General features: G+C 35.6%; 1 protein-coding gene across 4 annotated transcripts in view; it reads right to left on the reverse strand.

Moving 5' to 3' along the window:
* Window positions 1-12,669, reverse strand: part of myo16 (myosin XVI) — a 221,366-nt gene that overhangs the window by 73,568 nt on the left and 135,129 nt on the right. For all 4 annotated transcript variants that reach the window (XM_084122649.1, XM_084122646.1, XM_084122648.1 and 1 more), the window contains exons 14-19: window positions 10,393-10,498; window positions 6,937-7,054; window positions 6,614-6,761; window positions 4,944-5,061; window positions 2,106-2,223; window positions 625-696 (exon numbers count right to left, since the gene is read on the reverse strand). In XM_084122649.1, the coding sequence (XP_083978775.1) occupies window positions 625-696; window positions 2,106-2,223; window positions 4,944-5,061; window positions 6,614-6,761; window positions 6,937-7,054; window positions 10,393-10,498 (680 nt within the window). The remainder of the gene's footprint in view (window positions 1-624; window positions 697-2,105; window positions 2,224-4,943; window positions 5,062-6,613; window positions 6,762-6,936; window positions 7,055-10,392; window positions 10,499-12,669) is intronic.

A 12,669-nucleotide genomic window follows, 5' to 3' on the forward strand; every position in this document is an offset into this window, starting at 1 on the left:
CAAAGCTATCATATGGATTCTTGGAATATAGCATTACTAATGACATTGACCACTTTTATATTACTTCAATGTTTTTTGGACATTGTTTGTAGAGCAAACGATGGCAGAATTTAAATTTGGGGTGAACTATCCCTTTAAAAGAGAGGGATGGATGCATGACAAAGCAAAAGACAGAGAGGGGCAAATCTCGGACAGACACAAAACAATGCCAAGTCTGCTTGTAATTATAGGCAATAGGTCTGTGTGTCCTCGATGGCTGAATTAGGTTAATATCCAGACATCATGTGATTCATACATACTCCACACTTGTTATATAATGGCACAGCACGCGCACAGTCTAGACCTCGCAACAGAACTGTGTGTTTATGTGTGTATATTTTGAACAAGGAGACAGTTATCCAATCGAGCCAGATTGGGCTCGCCAGTAACACAATACGAGGCCAAACGCTCGAGGCCACATTCATTGATGGGTTTGTGACTGGGGAAAGGCCAGTACATCTCAATGAACAGTGTCAGCACGCCTCTCTGCAATGAGACTCACTCTATACATGGTGCTATGCTAAACAAGCTCACTTTAAATGAGAGTGTTTAGTCCGTCTGTTGATTGGAAACTGAAACTAGTACCTTTGAAACACTGGACATCCGACGTGAGGGCAGAGCCTAGATCCTCAGAGCTCACCTGCAACATCCCAGCCACTACAGGACAAAAAAAACACACATTCAGATACATTTGTATGATTACAAAGGTTTACAAATCTAGATCCTGATTGGATGAGCCACATTTAAAATCATTATATAAAAAATAAAATAAAAATCTTAGTAAATGAGACTTGATTTAAAAAAAAAAAAATCAGTTCAGTAGCACCCAAATGACTGGTCTGTTCCTTTGGAAGTGTAAAATACACATTTGCAATCTGAATAATGTACTGAATCTACCGGAAACTTCCAGCTGATTTGTGCCCTGCCATTTCCACAAGCTTGTAATTTATGACAGGTACTGCCTTCACCTCTCAGCGATTTCTTGCCTCTTATTTTAATTAAACTATACTAATATATTATGTATTATTATATATTATTTTCTTATTGTTTATAATTATTACACTACAATTTAAAATACCTGGAACTTTTGAAAGGTAAAGTTTCAGTTATTTTTTAAATAATCCTTTGTTATTTTAAATTGTAATACAATTTCACAAAAAAAATATGTTTTTACTATAGTTTTGATAAAAAAAATGCAGCTTTGGAGAGAAAAGCTTTGATTCTCTCTCTCAAAAAAAAAAAAAAAATCTTGGCAACCCCAAACTTTTGAAACTTAATTCTTAGAGATAATTACAACCACAAATACTTGTTATGAGCTTGTACAATTCATTAACTTAAATTGTACTGTACATGATAGTACTTGCATGATGCAAACAGCACACTCACCATTTTTTCAACAACTTTTAATGTGGCTCATCCAATCAGATTTAAGAGTCAACATGCTATTAAACAAACACAGTCTTGTTATGAATCCACGCCTCCTAGTATGTACTTTTAAATGACAGTACACAAGGTGCCAAATGCAAACGGTAATGAGCATGAGTGTGTATCCATTAGTGTATAATGGGACGTGTTTATATGCCCATTTTAAACAGTGATCTTTCATATCCACAATGACGGAAACCTCATAGGGATGTACATGTATCAGCTTTTATATTTGAGCGTGCTGACGTCACTTGTTTACCCAGGCTCAGTATTATGCGTGTCGTTATGTAACACGAAGGAGACCGAGTGGCCGTTCTGTTCCGCTCCGCTGCTCTGCAGGGCTTAAGGAAACAGGTGACCCTGTGTGTGTGTCTGGAAAGGGGCGATTAGCTCAAAATTGTAGGACAGAGTGTGTATGTGCTGGAGGGTGCCGTGTATTATTAGAGTGGCAGAGAGAGTTTTCCATTGTGTGGTGAGTGATTCCACTATTAGGCCATGGTAAGAATTGATGTAAACAACCCAGGATGGTATGACAGTTCTTTCTGCATAGTCACCCGCCCACTTCCCCCTGTCTATCCTCCAGGGCTCTCGGTGGAGGAGATCGGCCCCTGCTGGCCTCATGGCGCAGCTGCACCACTGACCTCTGTCTAGCAGCTGCAAATCGGACACAAACGCAGTGTCAGCGTCGGTCAGGGCGGTGAAGCGCACATCTCCCAAATGCAGCAGTGCAGAGAGGACCACGAACAAATTCTCCACCTCCTGAAAGCCAAACAAACAAAGTGCTGAGAGTCAGACTGGACTGAGAACAGAAGCGGGCCTCTGAAGAAACGGGGCCGATTACAGAGCACAGTGCAGTCACATTTGAGTGCAGGGTCCAATATTACAGATTCAAATTAAATTTTCCTCATTCAAGTTGAGCTGGAATTATTTGCTACGCTTTGTTTAACCACTTTTGAAAACACTGATATGATTTGCTGATGTAAATACAGAAATCAATAGAAGTTACACAACATTAACATTCCTGACATTGAGAACATATGAGGGGGAAAAATAACACACACACACACATATATACATTATATGTCTGTCTGTCTGTCTGTCTGTCTGTCTGTCTGTCTGTCTGTCTGTCAGTCAGTCAGTCTGTCTGTCTATCTGTCTATCTATCCATCTATCTATATATCTATCTATCTATCTCTATATTTAATAATTTTTTATTGATTGTGCTCAGTTATTTTAGTATTATTAAAATGTTACAGTATTTGATACTTTTCATTAGCTTTTATCTGTATGTTTTATATTTAAAAAAAATATGTTTGTTATTGTGTATTGTTTGAGTTTTAGTAATTTTCTTATATTCTTTAGTATTTTTTTATTATTATTATTATTTACTTCAGTTGGTTGCCAAGACAGCATTTCTAATTTTCATTTAAGCTAAAGTTTTTCATCTAATATTTATATTTTAATTTCTTTTATTTCAGCTAAAAATCATGTTTAATTAATTATTAACAGTCTATTAATTAATAAAGTTAGTAAAAATGTATAATAATAGCAATTATAAAGTTTGAAATCAAGCAGTGTTGTCATATTTAAAGAAGAAATACCACAGGAAATATCTTGTCAAATATGAAGGGTCTTTGAATATTGTGTTGGACATTGGGTCAAAAATCTTGAGAACCACTGATATTTGTGTAAAAGAAAAAGATGAGGAAGTTGTATAGACAGGGATTGTGAATGTAGAATAGATACGGCAGTCTGAGAGACTGTGCGAGTGTGTTAATGTGTGTGAGGGTCATCGAGGGTCGTGCTGCACTGATGGGATGAGAGAACAATCCTTTTTTAATGAAGCTGATTTACAGGTTCCTGGTAGGATTAGAACACAGTGTCTGGCTGGAAGTCAGGTGTGTGTGAGAGTTAATGTGTGTGTTTGGACCAACCACACAAACTTGACTCAGAACACAGAGTAACAGCCTCAGGCTGAATGCTAGTCTGAGATGTCTGTTTTTATAGTCTACAGACATAGTGTAATGAGTTATAATGTTTAAACCTACATAAATCAGAACAACATGTCTGAAGCGGCTGTCAAAGTCAAAGGCATACCAACTCTCTCCATCTCTGTATATGTGACTCACCTAAAACCAGAAGCACTTTGTCTACTTTAGACGAGACAGCTCAGCTTCTACTGAGGTTATAAAGTAATGTCTGGATGTAGGAAGAGCAATCCAAAAAGCTGCCTGCATATGAAAATATAGCGAATAGTGTAACTTCATATTGTTACAATGTCGGTAGTATATGCAAATAAACAATGTTCACTCTGTGTTATCTGGACCGAGAAATTCACGTTTATTTGTCAGCATTCTTACCTATACCTGACTGAGTTCTGCTTCCGGTTGGTGGGCGGAACTAACAGAACGGCAGTTTCTTTCAGTTTTTCCTCTCCGTTTGCCCGAAAACACTTGACGCATCTGAATATGCCTACTTCCGTACTACTGTATATAGTAGGTGAAAATCAGTATGTGAGCCTAGTAGTATGTCCGAATTCATAGCATTCATAAAACAGTAGGCGGAAAGAACCCGGATGACCTACTACTTCCGGTGAGATTCTGAAGTGCGCATTCATTGGACACTTTACTATCCCATGAGGACATTTGTGAAGTAGAAGTGAAGCAGTTGTGATGTAGGTCACATGACAATGACAAAATGACGGATGTAGTACGTCCGAATTTCATTCATACTAAACACATTCTTATAGAACACACTTTTTTTAGTGGTCGCAAAGTAAGTTTCAAACCAAATGTAGTACCTATCTACTATATAGTGTGGGATTTTGACCGCAGCAACTGTGACGTTGTCATCCAGTTTGAAATGTTGACTAAAAACACAGGTTTTTCAGATTTTCCATTGCAGCGTTCTCTCGTATTTAAGATTCTTTGCAGCCTTTACAATGTCCTTCAGTGGAAACCGAAAGTAACTCAGTCCCGCTAAACATTTACTTTTTGAATTCTTGCAACCGGGATCCACACAAGTCGACACCATTGAAACTAAAAGTTTGCTAGGAAGCATTTCCTAGTAAAGCAAGGGAAGGTTTTTTTTGCAAAAGGGAAGACAACAGCCTTTTTTTTATTTGTTTTCTCTAGTCAGGTAGCAAACAATTTTATTTATTTTCAGTACCTTTTTAAGGTTGGATGTCACATCATAATTTTTGATCAAAATGTGTTTCAAAATTGAAATTGATCAAAATTGCAAAGCATTTAAATATAAATAAAAGTTGAATTAATTTGTTATTTATTTCAAAATGTATTTATTCATTTATTTCCAGATTTAAATTACCGGTAGACTTTAAATCGAAAAATTTGTATGTGTTCTCAAATTGTCTTTCTCTCTCTTGCACACACTTGAAAAGAGAACCAAATAAAAAATTCATGTGTAGTAATTTTGCATCTTTGGATAATGGATAAATGTGTTCTTGAAGATGTGTGTACCAGTCTGTTGAATCCGAGCGCACGCAAAGCCTGTTTAAGGGCCGAGAGCTTCTCTCTGCTCTGAGGACATGCAGTAGCTACTGCAGGGGTTTCACCAGGAGCCGCTGCGCTCAGACACCTGAAAAAAAAAAGACAAAAAAAAAGATTTGTGATGATTTAGACCTTACGTTGGCAGTGCCATCTTGACAAGAGAAATTGGTGTGGGACTTTAAGAGCGCTAAAGTAAGTCTGAGATGTTCAAACTGTCAACAACATACTCACAAATTCAAGTCAAAGTAAGGTGAACGTTCAATTTTTAATGATAACCTTACATTTTACCCCATGCATGATTTGCTGTGGACACTTGGAGTCACAGAGAGTTTAAAAACTGGATTCACACAGTACACAAAAAAACCCCCATTTTTTATAAGATTTATGAATTTCAATTGTAGTAAACTTTCATCAAATTGCATTGAACAATCTGTATTCATGAATGTAAACATTTTCTTTTTTACCTATGAATATGAATAACAAACTTAAATGGTCCATTTCCTTGTTCCATTAAGATTTATATAAAATGTTTTATTAAGCTCTATTTTTTTTTTTTTTTTTTTTTTTTTTTTATGTATAATTAATTTGTTCCCTTGTTTTAGTTAAATCTAAACAAGGGAACACATTAGTTCAAAATTGTCACGATTTACTAAAATGAGGGAACAAATTAATAAATTGTGGGAACGAATTGTTAATTTGTGGCCACAATTTAACAAAAAATTATTTAACAAATTATTACAACATGGCCACGATTTAGTAAATCGAGGGAAAAATTACTATACTGTGCATAAAATGTACTTAAAACAAAACAAATTAGTTAAACGTGCTAACGTACGAGTTAATCGTGGGAATACTTTAATTTGTGGCCATGATTTCCTAAAAATGAGAGAACAAATTCTTAATTTATGGGAATGAATGAATGAATGAATGAATGTATTTTATTTATATATATATATATATATATATATATATATATATATATATATATATATATATATATATATATATATATATATATATATATATTATATTATATATATATATATATATATATATATATATATATATATTAATATTATATAATATTATATAATTTTTATTATTATTATTATTATACTCATACTGTATATTAGTGCTGGACAACAGTTAATCGCATCCAAAATTAAAGTTTGTGTTTACATAATATATGTGTGTGTATTGTATATAATTATTTTGTATAAAGAAATGCACACATATGCATGTATATATTTAAGAAAATTTTTTTATTTATATATAAAATATTTATATATAATATAAATTATGTATAAATATATATACAGTATATACATGCAAATATTTCTTAAATATATACATGCATATGTGTGTATTTATATACAAAATAATTATATACAGCACACACAAAAATACCATGTAAACACAAACTTTAATTTTGGATGCAATTAATCGTTGCACAGCACTAATATTCCCATAAATTAAAAGGCCACGAATTCACAAATATTGCCAATATACAGAGTTTTTTTTTTTTACAATATTTGACTACATGTTAAGATTTGGCAAGGCAGGTCTTGGAAAAAAAAGAAGAAGGTGTTTCTCACAAAAACAGCATGACATAACATATATATCTACATTGCGTGTGTTACCTGTGGGCTAAGACATTGTTTAGGTATAGATTACTCTTCTCCTCTGCTGAAAGCCCCTCAGCCATCAGGTAGAAGATGTTAAAGTTCTGCTGAAGCGGTGGCATGCAGATAACCCTCGACTTCTCCAGCATATATGTGTACAGACGGCCTAAACAGTGAGAGAAGAGTGGATAGATCATCTTTGTAAATATTAGTAGAGCAATTGCACCCTCTATAGGTGAAGGACGCCAGATTAGAAGTCCTCTATTGAGAGCTAACACGATGTATTAGTCCTGTATTCAAGCAGCACTATGAATAAGCATAAAAACTGCAGTCAAAACTACCTCTGAGCAGAGTCCTTCTCTTCTCGCAGTACTGCAGTGAGATCAGCTTGATGAAACGGCTCGCTGAGGAGTTCATCTGAGTCTTAGCATGGCCAAAAGCTTCCAAGATCACATTCACCTGCAAACAATGACAGAACAATTAAGAAGTAATTACAAAAAAAGAGTCAGTGGCATAGTGGACAGGCATGCAGTGCCGCGATATACCCCCAGCTTTTATTATTATAGATTAATCGTCTGATTGTGGTTATTATATAAAACCCAATTATTTTAGATAACCACAATAATTGTGCAGCTTAAAATTCAATCACATGTTGCCATCCAGATTAAGGAAATTTAAGCGCATAAAGAAATGCCATAAAACAAACATACATATACATACATATATATATATATATATATATATTTTTTTTTTTAATTGCTGCTTGCAGCTATATTTATATTTATTTATTATTATTATTATTATTATTATTATTATTATTATTATTATTATATTATGTATGATTCCAAGAATAATATACATAAAAACACAGTATTATTAATAGGCTTACACTGAACAAAATTTAATTTATTTAAATTATGTATATGACAATTAATCGCGACAGTCCTGAGATTCCAACGTGGACTCTGTCTCAAACCCTAATGAGCTGCCTACCTAGACAGCATTAAGGCATTTACAGAAAGATGATAAAGCACAAAAAAATTCATAAATAACGTGTGAGCAATTTCCCCACCCACAATTTAAAAGTCCTGTACATTAATTCCACTGTCATGCCAGGTCTTTGGCTGAGATATCATTTTTATAGGTACTCTAGTTGGTGCCAAATTAGAAATAATAATTGCTTTGCTGTGTATTTAATCATGAAAATACGCTAATTAATATTGTGTGTTTGCGTGAGAGAGAGCGAGATAGAGAGAGAGAGAGAGAGAGAGAGAGAGAGAGCGAGAGAGAGCGCGCGAGAGAGAGAGAGAGAGAGAGAGAGAGAGAGAGAGAGAGAGAGAGAGAGAGAGAGAGAGAGAGAGAGAGACGTTTGATATAAAGGATATAAAGCTGCCTTTGGCAGTGTTAAAGTGCATTTGCTATGCCCTCCCCTTGCGAGCTTCTCATTCACTCGAATGTGCATCATTCCTTATGATGAAACACCCTAGGCCTAAGCCCTTGATCACTTGGAATCCGCAATGGAGCAGATGTATTATTTATCTTTTTTATTCCATTGTATGCTTAATATTGAGTAGACTTGCTCCCTCAGTCAAAATAGAGTGGTTGAGGGTCTGTCCTAACAAACACCGAATGCAATTGAAGATGAATGCATTTCAAAATGGCTACGGTGATTCCCCTGAGGGGAAGTGCTTAGCGAAGTTAGCGAGTGTATGTCTGTATGTATGCAGAGGTGGACAAAGTACTTCCTTACTTGAGTGAAAGCACATACTACTGGTTAGACATTACTCCGTTACAAGTAAAAGTTGTAAAGGCCGATTTTACAGAAGTACTTAAGTTTTAAAAAGTACTTAAGTATCAAAAGTAAAAAGTACGTCAATGCATTGTTTTATTATCGCTGCATTGTTGTATGTAATACTTGCAGTACCTTATACCAAGTGAATACACCTAACAGTAATATCTGTGGAATTAAGAGCTTTTAGAATGATATAAAAAATAAAAAAAAGACAGCCATAATCATCTTCATTTTTTATTTATTTACATACCACCCCTACAAAAGTAGTACACATCTATGTGTATCCATTCCTTAAAGGCACACTATGCAGAGTCGCTGTGGAGTACTTGTATTTAATGTTACTGTCGTAAATACCACTCACGCAGAGCCATCTCTGCACTCTTCCGACCGCGCTTTCTTCGTCGACTCTGCCATGATTCACGTCAGAAATGTGTGCTAGTGTCTTCCATAGAGGCTGCTTCATATGTTGTTGATGTGACGTCATGCCGTAAAGCAAGTCGTGATTCTCGCGAGATTTGTCGGGGTGCCACCTCTCAAACTTGCATTGCTGGGTTTGCAGCTGTTATATTAAGGTAGGTACAGTACCTTTAAGTACAGTACTCAAGTAAATGTACTTCGTTGCTGTCCACCTCTGTATGTGTAGGCTCACGATGCCACTGTGCTCATGAAGACACATAATATGGGCATTTGACACTTGCTTCCACCAGGTGGCGGTAAGTCACCATTGATAAAATGTGCTCATTAGGAGACAAAATAGTGTTGAGATCACACACACACACACACACACACACGAATTCAAGCGTAATAATGTCACCCATTGCTCCGGGCCATTAAACCTCTCTAATAGTTTCTGTATGTGGATATGATGTCTTGAGCTAACAAGAAATGGCTCTTTCTTTGAGATTCAACCATAAGCACAAACTGCCTGCCTCAGGCTTTTGGATAGTCATTCAAAGCATCTAATACTCCCATGAATAAGAGAATAACAGCTGTTTGAGGCTATCATGACTGAAGGATAACCGGAGTAACTGAAAGCACATAAACACCTCCAGGGTCAAGATAAAAGAACACGTGAGGAAAACCACAGAGAAAATACTGAATGTTAACACAATGAGTACATAAAACATAATCATTACATAAAACAGCGTATAAGCTACGCAACTGTAGATTTATGGTTAAAAAAAAGAAATTAGAAAGTAACACTTTACAACAAGATCCCATAGATAATGTTAGTTAATGCATTAACTAAAAATAACTATCAATGAGGATTTAATTAGTTAAACTGTTTATTAATCTGTTAACATTAGTTAATAAAAAACATAAGGTTACACTTTATTTTAAGGTGTCATTGTTACAGTGTAATTATATATTTAAGTACTGTGTAATATTATTTAACAACATTTTCTTACTATAGGGTTAGGATTTGGTTGAGGGTTAGCTGCATGTAATTATGCATAATTTACTGTTATTACTATGGTAAGTACATGTAACATATGTAACAAGGACACTGTAAAATAAAGTGTTACCAAACAACTGTTCATTGTTAGTTCACGTTATCTCTGGTCCATTAAATAATATTAACAGATACAAATTTTGATTTTAATAACGTATTAGTAAATGTTGATATTAACATTAACTGAGATTAATAAATGATTTAGAAATATTTTCTTAGCTAACACAGTTACCTAATGTTAACAAATGGAACCTTATTGTAAAGTGTTCCTGAAAATAAAATAAAAAATAAAAATAAAATTCAAACATTAGCTTAGTTAAGGATATTTTACATGTTTTTTTTATTGTTTTTTTTATAAGTTTGAATTATTTTGTAGCTCAAATAGATCCTGAACTATTTAAAAATGTAAAACAAAGAATACTAATTTTGGTATTGCGTTGGGGACCAAATTATTACAAAAGGCAGAATCATTTTAACAAGAATTTTCCGTAAAACGTGTTCATTTCTCCTGTGGATGTATGTTGTGTTCATTAACAGACAGGACAGACTTACATGCTTCATCCGAGGCTCTAAAGCGAAGCCTTTGGGACTTGAGCGAACAGCCAGGTGTTTCAGGATGTGCTTACAGGCCACAGACTTCCCAGAACCACTCTCTCCACTAGACAGAAAGAAAAACAAAGCGAAAAAGGTGAGAATCTCAGTTAAAAATAAATAAATACTATATTTACTTTTAAAATATGTTAAAGATAGCACAACATATACCAATATTATGTATAACTATTTTGATATGTTGATATGTTCCACTGTTGTGGGCCAGTCGTGGCTGATTTCTGGGGACATGGAAGAAGTTGTGGGTGAGTTTTGGTCTGCTTCCGGCATGGATCTGATTTAAAAGCTGGCAAGTAGCTTTTGGGACAATCTTGGGCCGTATGTGGGCCAAAGTCGCAGCCGAAATTTAACAAGATTCGCCCCAATATCAATTTGCTATCTGGGTTTAATACATTTTGAATAAAACTTTTTGGGAAATATCTGTTGAAAATATATGGAATAATATACAGTAAGTTGGAAATATATGGATATATACATTGGGGGAATCTGCTTAATGTGACAGCAGGAAAAGAAGAACTTTTAGAAGTTCTTTACAGCTTTGCAGAGTTTGCAAAAAAAAAAAAAAAAAAACTCTGTAAAGCTGCCTAAAAGTTCCTCTGTCAGTTTAAAGACAAGACCAAAAAAACAAAACCAAGAGAACAGTTGACTTTTTAAAGACCTCTGGGCCGGCAGGCTCCTAGTGAATGTGTGCTCCTGTCAGCCTCTTTTCGGTTTACCATTGGGAGATCTTATAGTTGGTCAGGCAGCCGTTTCACTGCTCTCTACATCACTCCATCATATGAGATGATTCAGTCAGCCTACAGCAATATACTGTACCATCAAAAGGCTCATGACTCAAGACTAAAGATCCCTGACCTCTGCCTGGTCTGCGGGCATCTTTCTCCCAAGCAAGATTCTAACCACATGATATCCATCATATCTTCACTTATCCAAACGCACTACTTGGGGATTTGTTCAAACCACTAGTTCTTCTGTTTTAAACATTTAGTCGTTTTCTCCACCATATCTATACTATATATTTACGGATGGATGGATGGATGGATGGATGGATGGATGGATGGATGGATGGATGGATGGATGGATGGATGGATGGATGGATGGATGGATGGATGGATGGATGGATGGATGGATGGATGGATGGATGGATGGATGGATGGATGGATGGATGGATGGATGGATGGACGGATGGATGGACGGATGGATGGACGGATGGACGGACGGATGGACGGACTTTTCTACAATTTTTAAAGTGTTCAAGTAAACTTTTCACTTATTTTCTATACCTCTTTAATTTTGTGACACTGTCCATAGTTGGTTTCATAAGCCCCGTTCAGAAATCTAGTGAACTGCCTTGCTGTCTACTGCCTACATAGGCAGCATCCCAATAGAGGAAGACAACAGATGCCACAACTGATTCCAACAGAGCTTAAAGTGAGCATGTTGCTTAGCTAAATACTCTATAAAACATCCTAAAAATACGCATTACACACAAATGTTGGCTGAAACAGTTCACTTTGTGAAAATTTTGCTTTGCCATCACAAGAATACATTACATTTTAAAATATATTAAAATTATTATAGAACTGTTTTCCAGTATTTTAGATCAAATAAATGTTGCCTTGGTGGGTATAAGAGAAGTATTATGCCTACCATTAAAAACGTATGCCAAACTTTGAAATGTAGTGTAGATTTAAAGCTCAAGCTACAACGCTCAAAGTTCAATACAAAGGGAGATATTTGCTTTTAAAGAAATCAATTTCTAAGGACTACAGCAAACGGCCGGTAGGGACTACAAGACATTCCTCCAGGGTTAGTGACATCACTGACTAACCCCAACATTTACATAAACCCCTCCTCTGGGAACACAATAAATAAAGGGGGTGAGGCCATTTTATGTTGCTTTGGAGAAGAGTTGTTGTGGTAGTAGAGTGTCGTTGCCGCCATGCCGTCGAAACGCTGCTATTTTCACCCAGATTGCAGGTCCACTTTGTTCAGTCTTCCCAAGACGGTGGAGTTACAATTTATTTTTAACTCGGTCCCTCATAATTTTAATCCAAATGTCGCTCTCTGTGCTGCACATTTTCCGGAGGAAAGCTTCCTCAATCTACGCGAGTTCAATGCAGGATTCGCACAACGGCTTGTCCTGAAAGATGGAGCAGTTCCATCTTTAAAAACAGAAGCTGTTGTTTACGAGCCACAACCTGCAAGTATGATTTTTTC

The sequence above is a fragment of the Abramis brama genome, assembly GCF_963993115.1.
Source record: "Abramis brama genome assembly, chromosome: 8".
NCBI classification, from domain to species: Eukaryota; Metazoa; Chordata; class Actinopteri; order Cypriniformes; family Leuciscidae; genus Abramis; species Abramis brama.